This window comes from Monodelphis domestica, chromosome 7 (assembly GCF_027887165.1).
Source record: "Monodelphis domestica isolate mMonDom1 chromosome 7, mMonDom1.pri, whole genome shotgun sequence".
NCBI lineage: Eukaryota > Metazoa > Chordata > Mammalia > Didelphimorphia > Didelphidae > Monodelphis > Monodelphis domestica.
The window spans coordinates 110442277-110469332 of NC_077233.1; the positions used below are offsets into that span (position 1 = coordinate 110442277).

At 35.5% G+C, this 27056-nt stretch overlaps 1 protein-coding gene across 1 annotated transcript in view; it reads right to left on the reverse strand.

Moving 5' to 3' along the window:
* TMEM38B (transmembrane protein 38B) overlaps positions 1 to 27056 on the reverse strand; it is a 67521-nt gene that overhangs the window by 7615 nt on the left and 32850 nt on the right. The window contains exon 3 of the mRNA XM_007499629.3: positions 404 to 588. Coding sequence (XP_007499691.1) covers positions 404 to 588 — 185 coding nt within the window. The remainder of the gene's footprint in view (positions 1 to 403; positions 589 to 27056) is intronic.

Sequence of the window (27056 nt, forward strand, 5' to 3'; positions counted from 1 at the left end):
CCCAAAAAACATAATTTATCAAGTTCAAAGCAATCTATATTGCAGAAGAAATCAAGAATTTCAAGTGGTTCTAAGTATAATATTTTCACATTATTATACCACATTCTTGCATGTTTAAATTGACTTTAGAGCTAGTCATAAATAACTACAAGCTTTTGTGATTATGAGGATTCCTAATCACAACAACTCTAAAAGTTTTCATTATGACAATAAAACTTTCAATAATAATTGATTACAATAATTTCCACAGTAAGGTGATGCTTTCATGTCCAGGGATGATAAAAAAAAAGCAAAATTTTCTTATTTCCAAAAGTCATCAATATGGCAGGTGATGCTATTACTCTGACTAAAACTGATCAGCAGTTCGGGAATATTAGGTAATAATTTATGATGTTAATATTACCTCGGGCCCATCCAACAGCTATCAACACCATCCAGGCATCTGTGTAATTGCTACTAGCATGTGTGATTCCAGTTGTGATTTTCCAAGTTCTGCCCATTTCCCGCATTCCTGTAGCCATGAGTTGAACAGGCAGGAAACGATAGCACTTGTAAACTATGTCATATGGGCAATAAAATACAATATACCTGAAATAAAATTTTAAATATTTTTATATGTGAATGGGGAAAGCAGCAGAAGAGTAATAAAAATACAATGTGTCATCGTCAAGCAGTATTTATTTTGTGCCCACTGTGTCAAAGCACTACACTCAGCATCTATTTGGAATTACAAAATAAATGAGGGTGTGGGATCTGTCTTCAAGAAGTTTATAATAAGAAGGGGAAATCTACCCCATGAAGCATCCAAATATACATAAAATAATAGAAATAAAATACTTATGTAGTCAACCAAAGCTATAAAGAAATATATGGTAGATGATCAAAAAATTAATAAATCTAATTATATGAGTAAAGTTTTAGTTTAATAGATTTTATGTCTAAACTGGAACCTAGTATTTGTGCATACACTATGCTAGGCAACAAGGAGGATTATATATATATTTCAATATAGTTCCTCTTTTCCAGGTGCAGTAAGCACCAAGGCAGGAAAAGGTCCTGAATTAGTAGTGTAGGATGCAGGAAAGGTGGCATCTGCAGCAATGTCACTCACTACTCAAATTCCTAGAATCCAGGTGGACCAAGAAGGCAATTTGTGCCTATGGGTAGTGAAACGGTCAGGAGTCCTAACTATATACTGAGAAAGGAGCAAATTCAGAAACAAGAGCTACTCTCTGTGGCTCCTATCCCAGGAGCAGAGCTGGGACTCAGTTCTAGCCTATGCTATTGGAATAGCCTGCTGGTTGGTCGGCCTGTCACAAAAGTCTTTTCCATTCCAGTCCATCCTACACTTAAACCACTAAAATGATTTTTGGTTGCCTAAAGCACAGGTCCAACCATGTCACCCCATACTTGAACTCTAGTGGTTCCCTATCATTTTTAAGTGGCTAAACTTAGTTATTTCAATTGGCCTGAGCTAGCCTAGGTTTGAATCTGGTCAAACTGAGATTTTAAAAAAGAAGAAAAGCCATTTTCCAGCAATTGAAAGTTCAGGCCTAGTCAGACCTGCCAAAACAGTAGAAGCAGTCATCTTAAAAATTTGTCTCAGTCTCCGAGTTGCTGAAATCTACCTAGCAACCAGGCTGGCCAATTTGAATAAACAACATTTCTGATTGGAAAAAAATTTAAAGGGCCAGTTTTAAAGAACTGTTTTACTATCTGAAGGCTTGAAAACATCGACAGTTCAGAAGATTGTTGTGATGGGGGGTGATGGCATATATATACCAATGCTTCTTGATTTGTTATAATCTGATATTCATAGACATCCCTGATATGCTATATTTTATGATGAACATCTATGGAAATATAAAATGGCTAAAAACAAATGGACAGGGTAATATCATACCTCCCAGTGATACTTGTGTTACTATACACAATAATTAAGATCTACAATACTGGCAAACTGGTTTTCTTCAAAATACTAGGGAAAAGGGCTGTGGGAAAGGATGACAATGAGTTAAGAGTACTAGTATTGACTTTAAAGGAAGCAATGGAGCAGATGCAACAAAAAATAGACTTACTGTGGAAACTGAGACAACAAAGAATAACAAGGCAGAACAAAAAGGTAATGATACCCAAACAAAATCAAAGGAAGATAAGGATACTAAAGAGCCAAACACTGCTGTAGCTGCCTTACTCCCATTGTGTGATTTGACTTACATTCAGACACAAGCAGGGATAATTCATGTAAAAACCCATAAGCCTTTTAACACTGCAGACTTAGACCACCCACGCAAACACATGCCGAGGTATTTTGAAGAACCAATGAAATGCATTAAGGAGTTTAAGAAAGCCATAAAGTTTTGATTCAGGCTTCAAAGACACAGAACTATTGCTCTCTGAACTTTTCACCAAATGGGAGAAGGAGCAATTTATCTTGAGAGAGGAGGAGCAATTCTGCAGGAAACCAGAAATAATCCAAATTTAACCTCATGGCCCTCTGACACACATTTAGAATTGAGCAATATCAAGAATCTGAGATTTTTAGGCCAGGCAAGGCAATCACTTGTTGAGGCAATGCAAATCTATGCCAAAATATCAGATAACTGGGGAAAGTTTGAAAAATTGAAACAGGAGCCAGGGGAATTCCTTCCACATTACTTGATAGAGCAATAGAAATCGCTGAAAATTTGCTAGGGTTTGTGGAATTAACAGGAGAATTTAGGGTACATCAGGAGACAATTTATGAAGAAGAGCTGTCTACCTGTCAGGAATTATTTGAGGCTCCAATGTCCTAGCTGAGAATCTATGGAGCTAGAGGATCTCAGAAAAACGGCAGTCTATGTTTTTTTCTGGAGAAAAGCAAAGGAGAACTGATGAGAGGGATGAGTTGGTACAAGAATTAAGGAACTGGGGGCAGCTGGGTGGCTCAGTGGATTGAGAGCCAGGCATAGAGATGGGAGGTCCTGGGTTCAAATCTGAGCTTAGACACTTCCCAGCTGTGTGATCCTGGGCAAGTCACTTAACCCCCATTGCCAGCCCTTACCACTCTTCTGCCATGTATTGACTCCAAGACAGAAGGTAAGGGTTTAAAAAGAAAGAATTAAGGAACCAGTTAAAAGAAGTAAACAGGAAATTGAAAGAGAAAGAGGTAGAGAATGTAAAGACTATGGCAACATTAAAAACTTATAGACCTAAGCAAGACTATGCACCAAGACAACAAAGAACCAGTCAATTGAGATGTCTCCTCTGCAACAAGATGGGGTATTTTCTGAGAGAGTGCCATTTAAAATCCCAGCTAAATATTAATTTTAACAACAATTCTTACTCAAGTAATAGAAATGTAATTGAGGATTAGAGGCAGAGTAGGCCAACCTACCAAAATTATAATCAGAACAGGAACATGGGCAGTGTTGTTCCTATATTTGTAGCCAATGACTTGACAATGCAAGAATATATAAAAGTGGGTGCTCATCCTAAGTAATCTACAATAGCTGCAGGAGGGATAAAACAGGGAGCCCAATTATGAAGCCATACTTTGGGCGGTACAGAAACAAAAAGCCTTAACAGCAGTGATAGAGAAAATGGAAATAACAACAGAGATAGAGAAAAGGGAACAGAAAACGGTGACAGAGAAAGTGGAAACAGTTCTAATGAAAAAGCAATGCAAGAAAACAATATTGCAAAAACTAGTCAGCAGAGACTAATAATGGGGTAACAGTGAAAGAATTGAAGAACAAAGAAATAAGCATAAAGATATACCATCTGTGAACAAATCTGTATCAAAAGCTAGAGGAAGTTGTGGGATGGATACTAAGTCTCCTGGGGAATGCAAAGAGAATAATGGAAGTCCAGAGGTAGAGAGTAGTGGTTGGGATATTAATGGAATTGATTTAGTAGCACCAATGATAGAGACTTTTACACTGCCTAACACAATAGAACTGCATGTGGATATTGATCCAAGTACAATAGCCCTGATGTTAGAATTCTTTTTAGATTTAGTATTCAAAGAAAATTTCAATAAAACATCCCATATTAAGATCAGACAAGCTCACAGAAATACCCAAAATCAGTGTGAACATAGTAATGAGAATGAGAAAGGAATTGAAACAGAAATAAATTAGAGAGAGAGAGAGAGAGAGAGAGAGAGAGAGAAAGAGAGAGAGAGAGAGAGAGAGAGAGAGAGAGAGAGAGAGAGAGAGAGAGAGAGAGAGAAATGAAAATGAGTATTTGGAGGAAAAAGAAAGCTGAGAAATCATCGGGCAATATGAGACCCATCCAGCAAAAAGTTCATGAGGAAACCTCAATCAGCCCAGAGGAAAAGCTGGAAGAGAGGATTTAACAGCAGGAGAGGAGAAACAGAAAGATACCTAGTAGCTGAAAAGACAGATTGTGAGAACTTGTAAATAGAGAAGAGGAACAGAAGTAGATTGGAGAAACTCTGTAAGATAAAATGTGCTGTAAAACACAAATACGTGTTCAATTTAAGTTGCATTCAACACAAATATACATGTGAGACAGAAGAGAACTCATCAGTCAAAATGGGAAGTGGAATTCTTAAGAGACAGTGATTATTGCATCAAACAGAACACATAAATAGGTTACATATTTCACAAATGATATCTAAATATTTTCAGAACCTATGTAGATAAATAGAGGTCTTTTTGATGGAAAAGAATTGAGAAAATAAATAAATAGTATTAGATCCATAAGGTGTTAATGAATAGAAAAATCTATAGATTTTCTATTTGGTTAATATCAAGGTATAGGAAGGATTAATAATAGTGAAATATACAATGAATAGAGTTCATAACATGTACATATGTGAATATATATTTGTAAATATGTATACATACTTATAACAGTTAAAAGGAACATAGAATTGTTATAGATATGTACATATGTATATTTCACTATATCTATGTATATAGGATATGTATAGAATAAAATAGGGAGTTTAGTTCTCAGTTCTGTGAATCTTAAAAATTCTTGGACCCTACTTCATAAGATTTGGTTAAGACCATTCCCCATTTTAAACAATGAAGGAACTTAGATCAGGAATGTGAGACCTCTACTCCACCCCTACTTAAGCATGCTTTAGGGGAAGAAACTCCTTGCTGAACAATGAAAAATACTTAAACACATACTTATAGTAAGGCAAAAGTTCTTAAGCTGTGCCTGTTTTTAGATCTAATACAAAAGGGTGCTAAGTACCTATAAAGGTCAGGCAACTTGTGAATTTACAAGGAGCAAAGAGGTGAGAACTTACTCAGAGGTTTTTTTAAGGTGTGAACTTAATCAAAAGTTTAAGTCTACTCAGGTGCGAATTAAGAATGGTCTGTCCTTTGGAAAATGTCTACTGTAATTGGTAGATGTGAGAACTTAGGGGAGGTGACATAGGAGAAAATTCCCTTTAAAAGGAGGTCAAAAAGGAGGTCTTGGATTCAGCTGGGAAAAGCTGAACTGGAGGAGGCAGTTGGCCAAAGCTGCCTTGAAGGGCTTGATGGCTGAACTTGATTGAGCTGGCCAAAGCTGAACTGGTGTCTCTCTGAACACTAGAATCTTGCTTGGACAAATCTTATGGTGAGTGTATAAAAGATTGACTGATCTCTCTCTTAGGGTTTTCAGCCTAGGCTGGCTCATGCTGGCCTAGGCTGGTCTAACCCTTTTTCTCATTATTTCCTTTTTCTCTCTCTCTCTCTCTCTCTCTCTTTCATTAATTCCTCATTTGTATTAATTAAAATCTCTATAAAATCCAGCTGACTTGGGTATATTTAATATTTGGGAATTTTTCCCTGGCGACCACCTTATATTTGATTTAAAACAAGACACTGTCTTGAAACCATATTTTCTGTGGTCACAATTTAAGCCAACCACTCTTTTATCTGTAACAGTTGATGGCTTACACTACTTTAATCATCACAGTTCAATGTAAAAGATTAGTTAAATGTATTAGAGTTAACAGAGAATAGAGAAATGTTGTTTTGAATTGTTCGGGTAAGAATTTTTTTTAAACTACATATTGTAGAAGCAGGTTTTTTTTTTTTACTCATTGCATTTGTTGTCAAAGCTTAGGCTAAAATTGTATATATTGTAAATTTTAAAAATATTTTTCTAGTCTTATACAAATTTGGAGTTTGATTTTGGTGTTAGTTGGATTTGTACTAGCTTAGTATTATAAGAGTTTGATAGAAAATTAGTTTAGAAAAGATATGACAGTGTTATGCTTTTGAATTGGTTTGCATTTTGTAGAAGTGATAGAATATATTCACATTTTCTAGATTGTTTTGAATTTGCAAATGTTGTGTTGTGTTTAAGCTTTGTAATAACTTTGTAAACCCTTAACCTTACCTTTCCTTTCCTTGGTTAAGATCCCTAGATTAGGCAAAGTTAACAATAGGTTAGCACAGAAAGAGTAGAGATTATTTATTTACTTGGGGGGTTAGTTTAAAGAATAAGTGATTGATAATAAATTAAGGTAAGTATTAAGGTTCACAGAATGGGAAACCAGTGGTTTCCATTTGTGAAAGGGGAAGTCTGAGAGAAAGAAATGAGAGATAAAGGAGTGTAAGGAGTTGCAGGGTGAAAAATGTAAGATCTTGGTTGTAATGCAAGGAGAAGGGTTCCAAACAGGAAATTAAAAGAAGATAAAGAGAGGAGTTTAAGCTGAAGCTGAAAGAATGCTCCTGGCTCTCAGAATTCTGAGAGACTTCTAGGAGGATTAACTGCCAGCCCTGAGCAGCAGTTTGGGGGGCAATGAGAGAGTTCACAGCTTCTGGACTTTGGGTCTCCCTCGGATCCTGTTTGTTGTTCTCTGTGTGATCCTATTGGGTTCCTGTCCATTCCTGAGATATTCCAGCCAGTTCCTGATCTAGCTTAATTCTACCTGTGAGACTTCGAAGAAAGAAGGCCAGTTTGATTTGACTGACCTATTACTCCAACAGGCACTAGCCTGCAGCCTTGATTGGGCAATTTTGGTAACCAACCTCTCATCCAGCCAACTTGATCAGTTACCTTTACCAGAAACTGTTTTGGAGAGGCTATCCACTAGGGAAGCTGGGATAGGGATATTTGGGGGGGGGGGGGGGACACAGCATAGTCAGGTTAGGGTGTGAGATAGCTTGGAAGAAAAAGAAGAAAAGGTTGTGAAAATCTCTTAGTTGTGGGTTAAACATAGTTATTATAGACTAGGGACCTCTGTGGCTCTCCTCCCTCACCCAATCCTTGTTATTTAATATCATTAAACCTTTTGTTGATAAACATACATCAGTCAGAGCTTCAAGACTGAGGGTAGCCATCTTGCCCTCAGAGCTTGAGAGAGGCAGAGTACAACAGACTTCTGATTTTACTAACCTGTTGAGCGACCAAACCAACATCTTTCAATATCAAATATAAAATCCACTGTCTTTTAAATAAATTTTTATAAACCCAGTTCTTCTACATCTTACACTCCTCCGTGTACCTTTCAAGCCAGTGTCACTAGCCTCCATTCTATTCCTCAAACAAAACACTCTATCTCCTGACTCAGGAATTTTCAGTGGTTCTCCTCTATTCCTGGAATGTCCTTCTTCATCTCCATACCTATACCTTTCCCCCAAGTCTCAGCTAAAATTCTACCTTCTACAGGGAGGTTTTCCTAATGTCCCCTTAAATCTTGTGCCTTCCCTTTATTATTTCCTATTTATTCTGTAATCAATCAATAAACATTTACTAAGCAACCACTACACACTAGACACTATGGTAAGTGCTGGGGATACCTAAAAAAATGAAAGTCCTTGCCTTTAAGGAGGTCACAGTCTAATGGGGGAGACTGTATACAGTTATTTGTAATTAGTTGTTTGCATGTTGACTCTCCCCTTAAACTGAGTTCTTCAAGGGTGGAGGCTGTCTTTTTCCTTCCTTGTATCCTCACTTAGCAGAATATCTGGCACATAGTAGGTGCTTAATAAATATTTACTGAATAACTTCTGCTGAAGTAAAAAAAAACATAAAGTCATAGGCAAATATGATTTCAGAAAAGGCAATAGCAAAACAAAAGACCTAATTAAAGGAGGCAAACAGGGAAACTACATTTTGATGAAGGCTACCACAATGAATTAATATCAATACTATATACATGCACATTATGGCATAGCACCTAGATCTTTAAAGGAAAAATTAAATGAAATACAGGGAGAAACAGACAATGAAACTTAATATTGAGAGAATCAATTTACACACCCACACCCCAGGTCTAGATAAATCTAAACAAAAATAAATAAATAAAAGAAATAAAGACCTGAAAAGAATTTTATGAAAGTTAGAAAGAATGGACATCTATAGAATATTAAATGAAAATAGGAGTATACATATTTTGTAACTGTGAATGGTTCCTTCACAAAATTTGACCAAATATTAGAGGATTAAAAACCTCAGCAAAAAAAATGAAAAGCAGAAAAATTAAATGTACCTTTTATTGACTACAAGTCAATAACAATGATATTTGATAAAGGGGTCTTTGAAGCAAAGGTTACAAATTAATTTGAAACTAAATTACTTAATCCTAAATAATGCATAGGTCAAAGAACAAACTGAAATAATCAAAAATTTCATTCAAAATAATGACAATTGGGATACAGCCACAGCAGAACTGAGAAGAATATATCTTTAAATATTTTCACACAAAAAGGGGAAAATAAAAGATAAATTAATTGAATGGGCAATTTTTAAAAACTAGGGGGGAAAAACAAGAAATTAACTCATTTACACACCAAAACAGAACAACTGAAAATCAAAAGACAGATTGACAAGACAAAGCAAAAATTTTTTTAAAAGTCAGAATTAATAAATAAAACTAGGAGCTTTTCTTTAATCAATAAAATAAGATATACCATTACTTGATTTTTAAAAAGAAAATCAAATTACCAATATTAAATGTAAAAAAGTTTAATTCTCAATCAAGGGATTATAAAAGAAATTATCAGCAAGTATATCACCCAATCATATACCAATAAATTTGATAATCTAAATGATATGGCTGAATATTTACTAAATTGCCTAGATTATCAGAATAAGAAGTAATGTACTTAACTCTGTCTTAGAAGTAGAAATTAAATAAGCCATAAATCCATTAATGAATTCCCAAAGAAAAAATGCCAGAACCAGATGGATTTATAAGTAAATTCCATCAAACATCTAAAGAATAAATAATTTGAAAGCTACAAAAACTGGTTCAAAAAACAGAAAAGGAGAATCTAACAAATTCTTTCTCTTGCACAACCATAGTCTTGATACCTAATCTAGGAAGTCAAAAGAGAGAAAGAAAACTATAAATATCCCTAAACAAACACTGATAGGAAAATGTTGAATAAAATACTAGTAAGGAGACTTTATAGCAACATTTGGCAAAGATTTTAATCATTGACTACTACAAGCATGTTATAGTTATACCAAGAATACAAGACTGGTTCAATATAAGAAATATACATATGTGTATACATATATGTATATAAAATGACTATATTAATAGCAAAAAAGTCAATAGATACAGAAAAAAACTTTTGACAAGCTAATACCCATTTCTGTTAAACATACACGTACATATATACATGCACAAACATATGAAAACATAGGAATAATTGAAGCATTTTCTTAAAATGCTAAGTGATATCTATCTAGAACCAAGTGTCATTATTATTTGTAATGGGGATAATCTAAAGGTCTTTCCAAAAAGATATGGGTAAAGTAAAACTATTCATTATCATTATTACTATTCAATATAGTGTTAGAAATGCTAAATAAAGATATAAGACAAGAAAAAGAAATGAGGAGATATACATAGGCAAAGAAGATAATGAAGTATCACTTCTGCAGACAATGATGGTTTGCATAAAGAAACCTAGATAGTCATGTAAAAGACTACCTTGAAACAATTAAAAACTTCAGCAGAAGTGAAGGACATAAAATAAACCCACACAAATCATTAGAATTTCTATATGTTAATATCCAAATCCAGCAGAAATAAAGAGAAAGAGAAATCCTATTTAAAATAAGTACTATAAAATATTTGAGAGTCTACATGCTAAGATACACATAAGAACTATGTGAATTACAAAATATTCTTTACAGGAATAAGGACAATTCTAAATTACTGGAGAAATATTAATGGCTCATAGGTCAGATCACATTTGGGATACTGCACTCACTTTGAGATGCCCCATTTTGAGAATATCATTAATAAACTAGAGATCATCCAAAGAAATAAAATTAAGATGGTTGATAAAGGACTTGAAGGATCTGGGATTTTTTGCCTAAAAAGAGAAGATTTAGGAGGCAAGGATGAGAGTGATTGCTGATTTCAAATATCTGAAGAAATGTCACATGGAAAAAGGATTTTTTTCCTGACCCCAGAAAGAAAAACCAGCAATAAGAGGTAAAAGCTACAAAGAAGCAAATCGAGGCTACAAATAGGGAAAAATGTATTTAACAATTAGAGCCATACAAAAGTGGAACAGAGTGAATAGAAGGTAGATTCTCCCTCACTAGAGTTCAAGTAAAAATCAAGGGGATGTTGCCTGTCTTCCTTATTCCTCATAATTTTTTTTTTAAGTCATACAGGAGAAGCTGGATCTAAGAATGAAAAATTTTAAAAGGACTGGACATATAAGTGGGGTAAAACATACAAGCTAGGGAGAAGTGAAAGCCAACTTAATGGGCACAAAGAGGAGCTAGAAGCCATTAGAAGCTAAAGTTGAAAGCAGAACTGTAATTCAAACTAAAAGATGGGTTACAAGGTGGGCCCAAGGTTAGACCATGCAGAACTAAGTTTAGGCAATCTTATAACTAAAAAGAAATTTAAAATATGCCATAAATATAAGCTCTTTTCCTTAAGGATTCATTTTATGTTTTTTTAACTACCTTCATAAATCCTACTCAACTGCATCTGCAATTAATATCATTAAATCAGGTTTTCACAATATATGCCTGCCTGCTGTGTGATGCTGGGTAAGTCCCTTAACTGCTCAGTGTTATAAGGCAATTCTCTAAGATGCAAAGAAGCTGGTCTGCCCTGGGAGAGGGAGCTTCAGCATACGAGAGTTCTCTATATCAATGAAATCATAGCTCTGTACCCCTCCTTCCTATCCCTATAATCAGCTAATTGGTCAAAAATACCTGATACCAGTTCAATGGTAATTATCAATAACAGATTTTTAAAATAAAAAATAGTATATCAAAAATATCAGCAATAATAATTATAAACTAATGTGGTTGATCCTTCATCTTCAAAGAGGATCAATGACATCACGGAGTAATGTAGTCTTGTGCACAAATGGGATTTAAGTGAGGCACTGTTGCACAAAGACATCAGTCTCACTCTGTCTTCCAGAATCACTGGAATCAGCAGCAAGACAAAAGTCAGGACAACTGGTGATGACCTTAAATGCAGCAGATGGCCTTGGCAACTTTGTGTCTGATCAAGCTCACTTGCTTCATATGCTTTCATGGCACATTAAAACAAATTCTCCTCATTCACCCATTTGGCTAGGGAAAGTCTTTACATGCTTAACTAAGGTAGACATCCCCCTAAAGCACTGAGGAGTTTGTGGACCATTGGATACCCTCAACCTGGTCTAACCCATCTGCCAGGACATTTTTACCAGGATGTGGCCACTGCACACGCTACAGCTTCTTGGAGTCATAAGTGAGAACGAGGTGAAAGCTAGACACCAAAGGAGGATGAGCAGCATCAAAAAGAGATATATGAGGTGTTCCAGGAGGACTACTAGCAGCTCTGATGTGTGGACTACAAACTAATAAGCATGAAAGTCTCAGTTATTATCAATAATAATAATAGCAATTAAAAGAGTTTCTCTAAATATCCCCATCCTTCATTACAAGGTCATCAAAGAATGACAGTCCTGCCATGCATTTAATCCAACTGCAATTGTAGTGATATTAAATATAACGATTATGTCCAGTTGAAAGAATAGAAATGGTATAACAAAAAAAATTAATCAGTAAATGGTAAATAAACTATGGTTTATTTGGTAAATATGGTAAAAAAAAAGGTAAATGGTAATAAGTACAAAAGTTACTAGGTACAGCACTGTGAAATATTCTTAACATTCCTCAGAAATTTAATTTTAAAAGCATAAAGCATCACAAATAAATACAATCATCCAAATACTAGCTATCGCAAGTCATTATTCCTCATTACCAGTAGATGGTGCTACTCCACAAACTTGGGCCATGTGACCATCATACTAGAGCAAATCCCTTCATATGAAGAATCTGCTGGGGTTCATAGTCCACCCGCCCAAATTGCCATATTACTGTTCACAGATTAGAATTAGATGAAGCAAAAATCATGATGTACTAAGAATAAAAAACATGGGAGAATAATATTTAAGAAATAATAGCTGAATGCTGACTGAGGATCCAAAGAAGTATGTGACTATCAATCCCTGCTTCTGAGTTTTACAACCTTAACTTGCTTTAAAAATAGCCATCTAAACTTTATGAAACAAAACAGATATAGTTGTAAAGAATTATAATGGCATGGAATTTTTGTTTTAAATATTAATTTCGGTTTAATATTGATCAGGAAGGGTAGGGGGACAGAGATTACCTTAATCTCACATCATTCAAAAACATGGTGTTTGTGAATGGCTACAAGACTAGTAGCCCGAGGGAGAGGCTCCACAAGATCCAACACATATAAGGATTTCCTAAGCTAATACCAAAATTTTTCAACACCATAAAAAAATTTAAGATTCTAATTCACAATCTCTCTAATTTTATTCAACTGATAAAATAAATGCTATTAAAGCAACATAAATTATAAACCAACATATACAATAACTAAAACCCATAAATACATGTATATGAAAAGAATTAAAAACTGAATATTATTATAATTTCCACTTACATAATTAAAAATGAAAACAATAGATACATAATCTAATATTCCTTTCCAAATCGCTTTAGAAAAATTACAAACCAATATATGTAAAATTACAATTTGTATGTATAGAAACAACAAAAATTACTGAATCTTGTGTAACACTAATAAGCAAGCTTGATCCCAAATAAAAAGAAAAACAATGAAGCTATCTCTCCCCCATTCTTTGTAGAGTTTTGGAAAAAAATATGGAAGAAGAACTATCAGGCTCCTTTGATATCTTGATTACGTTTCTCTGAATTACTTTCTCCCCCTTTTTTTTACAGGGGAGAAGTCAGTGGGTAGAAAAGGAAAAGGGATAAATTTGAAAATTAGAGTTATATACAAACAGAAAATATTAAAAAATGTTTAAATATATATAAATTGCAAAGAGAGCATCTATCTATCACATGGATTCAGCTAAAACATAGCATAATTACAATTCTTCAAAGCCAGAAGGTCTTAAGGACTTATTTTTGCAAATGAGAAAAGAAGTTTAGCTAGGTTCAGCCATTTGCCCAAGGTCACGGTAAGTGGAAATATAGAATTCAAATCCTGATCTTCTGTCTCCAAGTTCAACAGACTTGTCCCAGCAATATGCTACTTTCCATAAATCTTACACATCATGCCTTAATTTCAGAAATAAAAGAAATTAGTCAAAGAAGTACTATTTATTAAATTATTGGGAGTCTACAAAGCAATGTGCTAGGCCTTGAGAGAAAATACAAAGACACCAAACCTGCCCTTACAACATGTATCTAGAAACACACCCAAGTAACTATAATACAAAAAAAGCATTACAAATACCTACTAAAGGTCCAAAGTTCTACATGAAGTCTTAGGAAGAAAAACTCACTTCCACGTAGCTTGGAACAAAGAGTGAAGAAATTCCCTTAGAGCCTAGGGATTGAAGCACTCACAGGCAGAGATGAAGGAAGTGGGTGTTCCAAAAACAGAACAGAGCTTGAGATGAAATGGAGAGGTAAGAAAGGACAGGACTTATACAGAGAGTTATGAGCAAATAGATTGTTTGGAGATACTAGAGATGAGTAAGATAAAACAGCAAAGGAAGGGCAGCATAAAACTGTAAAAGGCCTGAATTCCAGACTGAATTTAGATTTTGTTGAGAACGCAATAGTGAGCCACTAAAGGATTTTGAACAAACATGACTTAAACAGATCTGCACACAAGGAAGATGAGTATGGAGGCTGTGAGAACATGGACAGAGAAAAGGCTTGAAGCAGGGAAACTTAAAATACTAACACAAAACCAAAGAAGTGGTAATGAATCACCTCAACCCTCCCTTTAAACTCCTTAGCAGAGAACCAAAAGAGCACTGGACAGAAAAATGATCACAAAGACCAAGGGACAAGGTTAATATCCAATCCAGGTTTGCACAAGATAGTCAAAAATCTGTGGTGGCTTAAGAGAAGGGACATGTAATAGAAGCAGAAATCAGCACAAGCCCCTACAAATGGAGCCTGAGGTGAACAAGATCTTGGCCCTGGAGAAGGTAAAAGATGAAATGATTGAGAAAACAAAGCTAACTACCATTTCCATTCCTGAAGCAATGCATGACAGTTGTCCAACAAACAGGGACCAGGTGCCTTCCTCAGCTTAGGACTAGAATCCAAATACAGAGGACACAGACTTTTTATACATTAAAAACAATTAATTAAATAAAACAAATTAATTAAAAGGAAACAATATAACATTAGGTAATCATATTTCTAATTGTTTAGGTCTGGTCTTTTCTTCAGGAAAACTTAGAAATCTTCTATTTTATTAATGACCACATAAGAAAAGAAAGAATATAGTTAATTTTGATGGGTAGGTGATTCTTGGTTATAAATCCAGTTCCCTTGCCTTCTGGAATATCATATTCCAAGCCTTCTGATTCTTCAATAGAAGCTACCAGATCCTTACTGGGGCCCCATGATATTTGAATTGTTTCCTTCTAGCTGTTTGCAGTATTTTCTCCTTGATCTGGGAGCTCTTGAATTTGGCTATAACATTCCTGGGAGTTGTCATTTAGGGATTTATTACAGAAGGTGATCTGTGGATTCTTTCAACTTCTATTTTACCCTCTTATTCAAGAATACCTGGGCACTTTTCTTTCATCATTTCTTATAATAGGGTGTCTAGGCTTTTTTTTTTTATCATGACTTTCAGGTAGTCCAATAATTCTTAGATTCTTTTGACAAGATCCATTTTTTAGTTCAGTTATTTTTTTCAATGAGACATTTCATATTATTTTCTATTATTTCATTCTTTTGATTTTGTTTTATTGTTTCTTGATGTCTCGTGAAGCCATTAGCTTCTATTTGCCCAATTCTAATTTTTAAAGACTGGTTTTCTACCATGACTTGACAAATTTTGCTTTTTAAGCTGTTATTTTCTTCCACCTCTCTTATTTAATCTTTGAATTCTTTTTTGAGATCTTCCAGTGTCTGAGACCAATTCCTAATTTTCTTTGAAGTTTTATGTGTGATTACTTTGCTCTCACTGTTTCCTACTGAATTAGTGCCTTGCTCTTTGTCTATGTAAAAAATTTCTCCAGTTAGGTGTTTCTTTTGCTGTTTGCTCTTTTTCCCAATCCCTTTTTGTCTGTGGACTGGGAATTCTGAAACCTGCTGATTCTGTCTCCTCTGTATATGGCTTGCAGGCCTTAGAGGACTGTGAGCTATTCTGCCCTGGGCCTAGGGGCTTCACCACTAAGCAGCTTTGAAAGGGCCAAGCTCTACAGACTTCAGGGTCTCACTGAAGGCTGGTGCCAGCACTTAGGAACTCAAAGGGCTAATGTGAGGTGCTTTGCTGTTAGCTGAGCCAGGGTCCTCATTTGACCTATGCCCAGTCTCAGGACCTGAGACAGTGGCGGGCGGGGGGGGGGGGGTGTAGGGGGGGATGATTGGTCAGCATTCCTTTGTGTGAAGTTTTACTTCTGGTTTCCCCTTATCCTGTGAAAATAGATTCTCTCTCTACCTTTCAAGTTGTTTTCTGCATAGGAGCCCCCTCACTCTATCTCCTTGTTGATTCTGTGACTTCAATTGTCTTAAGGCACTATTTTAAAGTTGGTTTAGAAGAATACTTAGAACAGTCAGGTTTTTCCCTGCTTCTAAGCTGCCATTCTTGGCTCCACCCACTCTGATTTCTAATTGAAGGAAAAATTAGGGACTTTCTAAGTTGGGAAAAGGAAAGAGCAAAGACAATTGCCTGAATTCAGAAAAGAAGGTATCTAACTCACACACACACACACCTTCCAGGGGTCTCTAAATAACTGAAGGGACAAGGAAATAACTGACTGATCAATAAAGAGCCACTGTCAAATAAAACATATGGTTTTCTTGAGATGTATAACTGTGACAAAACTTCCTGCATCAATCTTAAGATCTGACTGGGTTTCTGGTCAGCATATCCTATGGCGGCCTTGGCAAAGTATTGGTTCATGTGCAGAGTGGGCACTCTAGGAAGCCACTCCTCTTCCCCTCTCCACAACACCTGAGGACATTTTTTGCATGCCCCACTCTCTGTCCAGCCACCAAGCACTTCCTCCCTCTGTTCTCTGAGGTAATGCAGTGGGTCTCACAAGCAGCTGGAAGTTGCAGTTTAGGCACGCAAGCTTGAAAACTTTCGCCAATGCTAATAGCTTTACTTAAGAGTCACTAGAGTCTCTAAATATCAAGTAGAAGTGGTCCAGTTTCCCAGTCATGCAGGAATAGATCCAAAAAATACAACAAGGTTTTCTCTCAATTCCCCCCAATTGAATAAAGTTTTCTCACAAGTCAATGTTGGACTAGGCTCATATCTGAATAGAAACTAAGCTTGCTCCAGAACTGAGTCACAAGATAATCAGTGTGGTTCCTTCAAATCCCATAATTAACCATCTGCTATTCTAATCCCTTCAATTTCCTCTGCCCTGGCTTGTGGGCACAACAGGAAAGAATAGAGCTACTACCAAGTAGGTCATTTTGCAAGGAGAAGGGGCTAAAAAGTATACATTCTGGGACACCCAACCACTCTTATTTGGGTCATGTAAATGATATGAATGAGAGGTGGAAGGCAATTTTATAGAGGCATAAATCCAACTCTCCTTTCAAAGCCATAGCAGAAAAAAATGACAATGCAGCACCTAGTCAGTGTTGTTCACAAGACTTGAAGTCAGAACTTTTACCAGAGTTCCAAAAAAGCTCAGATACCCTCAGTCCTCAAAAAGCCTTCATGCTAGGTTTGGGACTAAGAGTGAAATCAGAGTGGGCATGGTACAGGAGGGGTTCCAAGAGGAATAATACCAGTTTCCATGTCAAAGTCAGAGCAGGAGATGGAGCTGATGTACTATGAGGTCTTCCAGAAGGCCAGCAATCATACATTCTCCAACATCTGGCTTGGGACCTGTCAGGGACATTGGGACTGGTCAGGGACATAGCAGGAAACGGATCCAATCATCAGAGATTATGCCAAAGAATGAGGTTCAGAGCCATGGCCAAAATCCACATTGAATCATCACCTGAGGAAGGTATAAGCCATAATTCTTGGGTGAAAGAATGAGCAAATTAAAAAAAATACCACTACAAAAAATTATACTAGTGTCAGGAATGACTCAAGACACCAACCCAGAAAAAGAGAATGACTCTAAAGTATTTGCAAGGAAAGTCAGAGATTGGGCAAAAATTCAACTAGAATTCCTGGAAGAGATGAATTGAATTTTTAAAAGGAATTTTTGAATGTTTATATCAATGAAATAAGAGTACTAGAGGGAACAGAATAGAATGGAATAGACCAGAAGCCAGTGACTCTATAAGACAATACAGAATATTAAATCAAAATCAAGACTAAAAAAAATAGAAGAAAATGTAAAATACTGCATAGCAAGAAAAAGGAGAAAATGTTTAAGAATTATTGTTCTACATAAAGGCCAGAAACAAAGAAAAAGAACCTAGTCAATTCCAAGAAAATTCAAAAGAAAACTGCCTCAAATCTCTTAGCACCAGAGGGAAAGGGGAAATAGACAATTTGGTTACCTCCATAAAGAAACCTCAAAATGAAAAGTTCCAGGAATAATAACGCCAAAATCCAATTTCCATGTTAAAAAAAAAAGGACTGCAATGAGCCAGAAAGGATTCAAGTACCAAAAACCAAAGAACTAGGGAGGATCCCATGTAATTTAGCATTCACCACTATTTATGAATGGAGTGCTTGGAATACAATATTTCAGAGGCAAAGGATATAGGCTTACAGTCAAGAATAACTTACCAGTGAAACTGAATATGATCCTATAGGAAGTTAAAATGGATCTTTGATGAAAATAGAAAACTTCCAAGCATTCCTGATGAAGAGATCAGAGCTGCATAGAAAAAAATCATAGAAACAACAGGTAGGAGAAGGAAGGGAATGAAAATGACAACATACCATAATTCATAGGATGCAGTTCTCAGAGGAAAAATGAATTCTGAAAACATAGCATGACAAATATTTTAATAGTTTTCATGAACTAAAAATGCATTTTTAAAAACTAGAAAATTAACCCAAAAATCCAAAGAGGAAATCTTGAGAATTAAAGAAAAAATGGAAAAAAATAAAGAATACAACAAAACAAAATTAAAAAGCTGATTCTTTGAAAAGAATAATGAATTCAATAAAACTTTAGCAAACCTGGTTTGTAAACAAGAAAAAAATATAAGATTACCAAAACAAAAAACACACAAGATGAAATCACAAAAAGAGGAAAAATGAAAAGGATTAACAGAAATTATTCTGCATAAGTTGATGTTGGAAAAAGAATTTAAAAGAAATGAAGATTTACCTACAAAAATAAAATAGAATTCCCAAATTAATAGGAAATTTAAAAGATCTTAAATCCAAGCATAGGCAATTCAATTGAAGAAACCATAAAGGAATTACTAGTTCTATCTCACATGTAAAAGACAATACCTATATCACATAATTTTCAAAAATCGAGAAAAAACATATTACCAAACTCCTTGAAACAAAAATGCTCCATTAATAACAAAAATTACACAACTTAATAAAATAGTTAAGAATATTGTTAGAATAAAGATAGACAAAGACAAACTTGCAAAAGACTTTGGGGAAAAAGCATGCAAGAACCTTGTGGAAGAAACTGTTTGCAAAGGCAGTTGACTGCACACCTGGAACCATTTGGGGTCACATTCCAGAATGAGAGGGAAGGATAAATAGGAGGACAGAGTCCCAGGAGGTCTTTTTGCCTTGGGAAGCTGTGAGTGGTAGATAGGGACTTCCTGTGACTATTCTGAGCAGTTACAGGGGTTTGGCTGAGCTCCTGACCTACCTGAGGAGATCCAGGAATCCAGAGACTTTCCCTGATCCCGACCCTCATCCTGATCTCATCTTAGTGCTGAGACCCGGTTCCTGGAGATTTCATTTGCATGTGAGAAGTTGCCTGGATAGAATCTGTCTGCCATACTCCAAGCCAGACCACTCTTGGCTTATGCCTGTTGGCTTCTAACTAAAATCTTATAATCTGAACTTTGTTCCCATACTTGTAGACCAGCTAGTCAGATTCTGGTTAGCTAGATAGAGTAAATAGAGCAGCCCAATGGTGTTGGGACCAAGCAGGTCCTTGTGGACCAGTATCTGAGTGGGAGGAAGCAGAACATGGTTAGGAAACTCCTTTTACCCTAGTCCACTACCCATTCTGCTATTTATAAAGTAAGCATCATTTATTTGAATAACATCAAACCACAGTCATATTTTTGCTAAACTTACAGAGATCTGGTGTGGCTGACCCCTGGGCCTACAGATAGGCCAAAACCACTGTTTGGTTCAGTCTGATCCAAACCTAAACCCACAGTAAGGTACCTCTATTAGTGGGATAGAAACCCCCATATTTCAATATGGCAAGAAAAGAATGACCATAGACCATCATCACTAATAAATACTGATGCAAAAGTTTTAAATAACACCACAGCAAAAAAAAACTACAATAATATAACCAAAAATGTATTCACTATGATCAATCTGAATTTATTACAGGAATGCAAAGATTCTTCAAGATTTGAAAAACAAAGGTAGCTAGGTAGCACAATGTATAGAGCACCAAGCTTGGAGTTGTGAAGACCTGGGTTCAAATCTGACCACATACATTTCCTAACTCGGTTACCCTGGGCAAGAAAAGACAAAAAAAAGGTAATGATGGGCTAATTTAGAAAATCTCACAGATCTCACAGAATCAATAAAGAAACTGAGGCAATTAATGGTTTCTATAATGCAGCAAGGATACAAAGTAAATCAAAAAATGAGTCAATAAGATTTTATTAATCACCTACTACTTGCCAGGCACTGCAAAATGCTGGAGATAAAAAGACAAAAAAAAAGTCTCTGCCCTCTAGGAGCTTATAATATACTTGAGGAGAAAGAATGTACATAAATAATTAGCTATATCAAGGGAGCTAGGAGGCTCAATGGATAGAGAACCAGGCCTAGAGTCAGGAGGACATGGGTTCAAATCTGTTTCACACTTCCGAGTTGTGTGACCCTGGATAAGTCATTTAACCCCAACTGCCTAGCCCTGACCTTTCTTAGTGGTGATTTTAAGACAGAAGGTAAGGATTTTTTTTTAAAGTAATAACTAGCTGTATCCACATGGGAAATTAGGGCTTCCATTTCCTTGAGGATCTTTCCAATGTTTAATAGGTCTCTTTCAACCCTAGATCTATGATTATATGATATACTAAAGTATATTTTTTATGACAATCTGTGATTTCATTGGTAGGAAATTCCCAATAAGTATGCTTCCTCCTATGCAAATCAGCAACTACTCTACAACTTGTAGTCTGAAAGAGTATTCTTAGGAACTGCAAGGTTGAGTTCCATGCATGGTGTCACACAAACAGTTATGTATTAAGGTTTGAAGAATTTGCCTGGACCACAAAATGAATGAAGATGGGTCATGTATGATAAGGAAAGAAGAGGTAGGTTGGAGCCAGGTCTTAATAGGCATTAGAAATCTAATAGAAAAATTCAAATTGGATCCTGCAGGTAATAGCAAGCTTCTGGAGTTTCATGAATGAGCAGTTAAGTGCTTGCTATGGGTCTACAACCACTGTCATTGTAATAAAAAAGCAATGAGGATGATGAGTTAATGCCTGCTCTCACAGATCACATTTTCTTTAGAAATGACAACACATCTGGGAGAAGGTCAGTTTTGAATAAATAGAACTACCCAGCCATCCTCAGGGTTCAGAAACAGAGCAGATGGCAATGTCCAGGGCTTTGAAGGGTAAAGTAGCAAAGGTGTTATTAGTCCCACTGGACTGAAGCACACAGACTCTTTTGCCTTTTTTGTGTCCCCAGCCCAGTGCCTGACATACAGTAGGCACCTAATAAATGTCTCATGACTGATAAGCCTGAGAAAGAATATGTCTAGAAAAATAAAAGAGAACTTGAGTGAGAAACTTTGAGTATAGCACAGTTGGGAGTCAGATATGGATGATGCTCTAGTAAAGAAGACTGAGAGGGCAGACAGATTAGGTGTAGGGGTAGGGGCAGTAAGTGCCAAGACTGAGAAGGAACTCAAGAGTGAAGGCAAGAGAGGCACTGTAGAAGCCTAATATCCAGGAAGACAGGGTAGATCACAACGATAAGTGCTTTAGCTAGGATGAGAAGGATAGAGACTAACATCATCAGATATGGCAATTAAGAGATAAGTAACCTTGGAGAAGGAAGTTTCCCTAGTATCTAGGAGTCAACTCACTTACTCAAAATTTATGTAAAACCAATTACAAAATACTATGTATTTAAAGAATAACAAATAAAATGGCATTGCTCCTGACTGGGTTGTGACAATATAATAAAAATGATGTTGCTTCCTAAGTTAATGTAGAGATTTAATGTTAAGTCAAACTGCCCAGGAGCTACTTTATGAAAACAAATTATAATGATGAATTATTTTGAAGAAAAATAAGGTGTAGAATGTTAAAGGAAATCATTTTAATAGGAATTTAGGGAAAATGGCACTTAGACATAAAATTATATTATCAAGAAGCAATTATCAAAATAATAAGTTCTAGTTTAAAAAAAAGAAAAACAGATTAGTGAAACTGACTAGATAAAAGAATCAGAAAAAAAAATTCAACTATAGTTCCAGTCTACACCTTACTCCCAGACCATACTCTTCCATCCAGTGACACTGGCCTCCTTGCTATTCCATAAGTGAGATTGCACCTCTTGACTCTGGACATTTTTGCTGTCCTCCATGTCTAAAACTGTTTTCCCTCTTCAGCTTCTTTTAAATCCTTTCTTCTACTGAAAGCTTTCTCTATCCCCTCTTAGTTCAAGTTCCTTCCTTCTGTTGGTTTTCTACTTATCCTGTACATATTTTAATTTGTATATTTGTTGGCATGTTGTATGTCCATTAGACTGTAAATTCATTGGGAGGCAAGAACTGTCTTCTGTCTCTTTTTGCATTCCCAGTGTTTAGCACAGCACCTGGCAAATAGTAGGCACTTAAATATTTATTGATTAGTGACTGACATAGTAGTGCAGTGTAAAGAACACTGGATCTGGAGTCAGAGGATACGGATTCAATCTTTTCTTGGACTTCTATTTACCCATGTCAACTCTGGGCAATATATGCCCTCTATAGACCACAGTTTCCACCATATAATGAGAAAGCAAGACTACATCATTTCTGAGGTTGGATCTCACTCAAAATCTATGATCCTATGATCAGTAACTCAAGTTTTCAATAAACACAAAAACACAAACTATTTGAGGAAGAATTCTCTATTTGATAAGTACATTGGTAAGCATAATGAAAGAATCTAGCTTTAGACCAGCATCTTATATCATAAATCATAATAAAATCCAAATGATCTGAATGTAAATGATCTAAATATAAAAAGGCAAACGTTTTAGAATTGGAAAAAATGGGACCAGGTACCTTTCATAGTTAAGAAGAAGAACACAAAGTGGCACAGAGGATTCAACTGTGAGTCTAGAGTTGATAGAATTTGGATTCAAATCTGACCTAAGGCATTTTCTAGTTGTATAACCCTGGGGAAGTCACTCAACCCTGTTTGCCTATGCTCTTTTGCCTTAAAGTTGTTACTAAGATGGAAAGAAGGGTATTAAAAAAACAGGGTCAGAATTCTTACCTTAAGAAGGAAAATGAAAGATCACACAAGATAAAAATGGATAATTTTCATTACACAAAATTGAAAGGCCTTTGCAAGAACAAAATCAGTATAGCAAGTATAAAAAGAGAAATAATCAATTTGCAAATAAATATATATGCATATATATTTATATATTTGCATTAAACACCTCTAGCATGTTCTGGTATCCAAGATATGTAGGGAATGATCATGAATATATAAGACCAAGAGCCATTTCCCAAAGGATAAGAGGTCAAAGGATATAAAATTCTCAAAAGAACTGAAATATATTAACAATCATTTCTATGAAAGGTTGCTCAAAATCACTAATTGTAATTAAAGTACAAATAAAATAACTGCAGTTTCCTCTTATTCCATTCTAAATGATATGACAAAAAATTTAAAAGATCAATATTAGAAGAGCTTAAGAAAAATAAATATACTAATACAATGTTGGTGGAGTTATGAACTGGTCCACTCATTCTGTAAAGCAATTTGAAATTATGCTTTATAAAAACCGACTAAGATATGCATACCCTTTGATACCAAGATCCCATACCAAGGCATTTACTTAAATAAACACTAAACTATTTTAATAGAATATATCATAGTAGTAAAGAATTAGAAAAAAATAGATGCTCATCAACTGAGGAAAGGCTAAACAAATTAAATTTATAAACAATTATTATTGTTCCATAAGATATGACAAGTAGGATAAATTCAGAGAAACATGGGAAATTAACAGAATAAGAACAATAATGTAAATGTAAAGAAAAACAATTTTAAAAGACTACAGAACTCTTATCAATGTAATAAAGACTTTTGAAGACTAATAATGAATCATGCATGCCACCTTATTTTGGCAAAGAGATGATGAACTAAAGGTATAAAAGGAAATATACATTTTTAGACATGGCCATGCATTGACTATTTTTCTTGATTATACTTATTTGTTACGTGGGAGGTTTTTCCTGAAAGGAAAGGAGTTCTCAGGAAGGAGGGTTTTACTGAGTAGTTTTAATATCAAAAAGAAAGATAAGGGAGTCAATAAAACATTAAAAATAAATAGAAGAAAACAAAAAAGGTGATAAGGAAACACAAAAAAATACAATTTTCTTACTATCAAATTAAATATATGCTTAAAAAATAAACAATGTAACTAAAGTTCAAGGTCCCATCTATAAACCCTTTTGTTCTTTGTATCTGAAATGTTGTTTATTGATGACTAAGTTCATATATAAAAATGTAAATTTAAAAAGAAATTACAAATATGAAGAATTCTGAAAAATTTGCAGACTTCAATTGATACAGAATACAGTAAGATTGAAGAAAGAACATAAAATATACAATAATTACAACAGTGGAAAGAACAAAAAAGAAACAATACCATATAATAACCAAATCAAAACCATGGAATAGCTGAGAAAGGCATCTACCTCAACTGGCTAGTGTAAAAAATAGACTCGAAACAGGACTACAATCCCCACAAGCCTTTGCTCCACTTCCCCAAAATGCTTTGTAATCTCACAGGAATTCTGAGGTGGGCCGAGACCGAGGAAGGATTTAAGCTGGTGGCAAAGATTTTGGGGGTCTCTCTCTTTTTTGGACTTAAGTTTTGGAGCAGATGCATCTCTTCTGTGATGTGAGGTTATCTGGTCTAGGCACGTGTTCTTTCTTATTCTGTATTTTCTTTAATCTTTAACCTTTAATAAACCTCTAAAAAAATATAATACTCCTTGCAGAGAGAAACTAATTTCTACCTGCCTCAGTCTCCCCATATTCCTAAATTTTAACTGTTACAGATGGCGACCACTAGATTGGATGAGAACTTCTCAAATTTTTTAGCCTAGACAATGATTTTTTTAAAGCCAAATTTCTCCAAGATGCTCTTTAGAAAACTATCTTGATCAGCTCCTGCCTGTGGCCCTCTCCTGCTCCTGCTTCTGCAGCCTCTCACCTGGTGCCCAGCTCCTGGCCTTGCTTGTCTTTTTTTTTTACCCTCCCAAAGCTGTTGATCAGCTCCTGCCTGCTGCTGCCATCCACTTGGGACGGCCGCTTCTCCCAGCCCTACCCCAGCTGCCTGCTCCGCTCGGCCCTGCTTGTCTGCTCTCTGGCTCGGGCCCAGCGGACTTTCTCTTGCTCACCTGGCCCACCTGATTCAACCAAGACTGTAATCACCTGATGACCTGCCTGCCCAACAAACTCTAGCCTTGGAGCAGATTACTCATTTCTAACAGCTGGTAACTAACAAAAGGGGGTGGGGGGGTGTATTGACTCCACGTGGGTGGCCTGGGCTCCATGTGGACTGGGGCAGGAGGAGGTATCAGAGCAGGGGAGAGAGAAAAGGGAGAGGAGAAGAAACAGACTTTTCAAACAGACTTTTAAGCAATAGGCTGTTTAAAAGGATACCTTCTGACTATTCTGGTAATTTCATTGATTTCACCTGCTTGCCAGAAGAAAGATTCAGCCCAAAGATTCAACTTTGAATTTGCAAATGGGTGGCCCAGGGCACTGAGAGCATGGTTCTGGGTTAAAATCTGGCCTCAGATACTTCCCAGCTATGGGGCCCTGGACGGGTCCCTTAACCCCCATTGCCTAGCCCTTACCACTCTGCCTTTGGACAATAGACATTTAAATGGATAATTAATTAAAAGAAAACAAAAACAAAACAAAAAACACACACCTAAGGAACTTTAAAGACTGGAGGTTATGATTTTAAGGCATTTCAGACTCTAATGGTTCATAAAAATCTCTGTATTCTATTGCATTTTTTAAGGTTTAACTTTGTGATTTTAAGTTCATATATTACTGGATTGAATGTTATTATGTTACACTGAAGGTTGATTGAATTTATTTTGAATGTACTGAGTTTTGACTACTGTTAAATTCTCTTGCTTTTCCTCTATAACCATATTGAACAAATATCATTGTAATTAATCCCATATATGAAAAAAACAGCTTTTCTATTTTGCCTTTGTAAATTGTCACATAGAGGATAGATGGACTTCAGAACTGGTTATAATTGCTATAACAACCTTTGGAAAATTTAATGTGCTAAATATCTCACATTAATTTTAAAGGTTTTTAAACATGATTCTTGGAATTTTTTTTTTACAATCTCTGGTCATTTTTGCCTGCCCCTACCATGAGGTAAGGCCCATTTTAGCAGCTGAAGTGAAATGTATTTTATAAACCCCAACCTTCCCACATGTGAATGGAAGTTGGGCAGTTAATCTCAGGGCATTTGTATCCCTAAAAAGCCTCCAAAAAAGGAGCACCCCTTTATTTATACTCTTCAGCTCACTACTTTACTTCCACCAGAATGATATCTAGATTTCTTGATTATGTTTTTAACCCAAGATGAGTTTTACTTTGTTTAAGAATAAGTTTATTACCAAGGTTGAAAGGTTTGCTATGATTGTAAAACTTGTGACAAGTATCCATTTTTTTTAAATGCCATACAGAAACTTATGTGAAATATGAAAGTGTGCTTATTTGCTATTGTAATTAATTGGGCTATTGAGAATTTTGGGGATTTTAATAACTACATATTTGTACTACTGTATTTTTAAAAATGAAAAAATTGTTAACCTTGTTCAATTCATTTGCCTTCTACTCACAGTGATCATGGCCAGATATTAAAAGGAAATGGATCTCATTTTTTGTGAGAAAGCCTTGCATTTTATATTTTCTTAGCTGACACAGAGTGTCAATGATTATAAGCTATATTTTTGAATTTTTTAAAGCTCTTTTATTATCATATTTTTCTTGCATGTGCAATATACTTTTTCAGTTTTTTAAATTATTTTTCTCTCCTTTTTATATTTGAAGCACATGTCACCAGCATTAAGATTTTCTTTAACTTTTTGACTTTTCAGTGCTACAAGTTTAAGATACATTTGTCAATGCATGCCCCAAAAGCTTGTGACTATAAAAACGATACCACTAATTATTTAAATAAATTATGGGACTTTGCTTAATGATTCTGATTCCAGGAAAAGAGATAC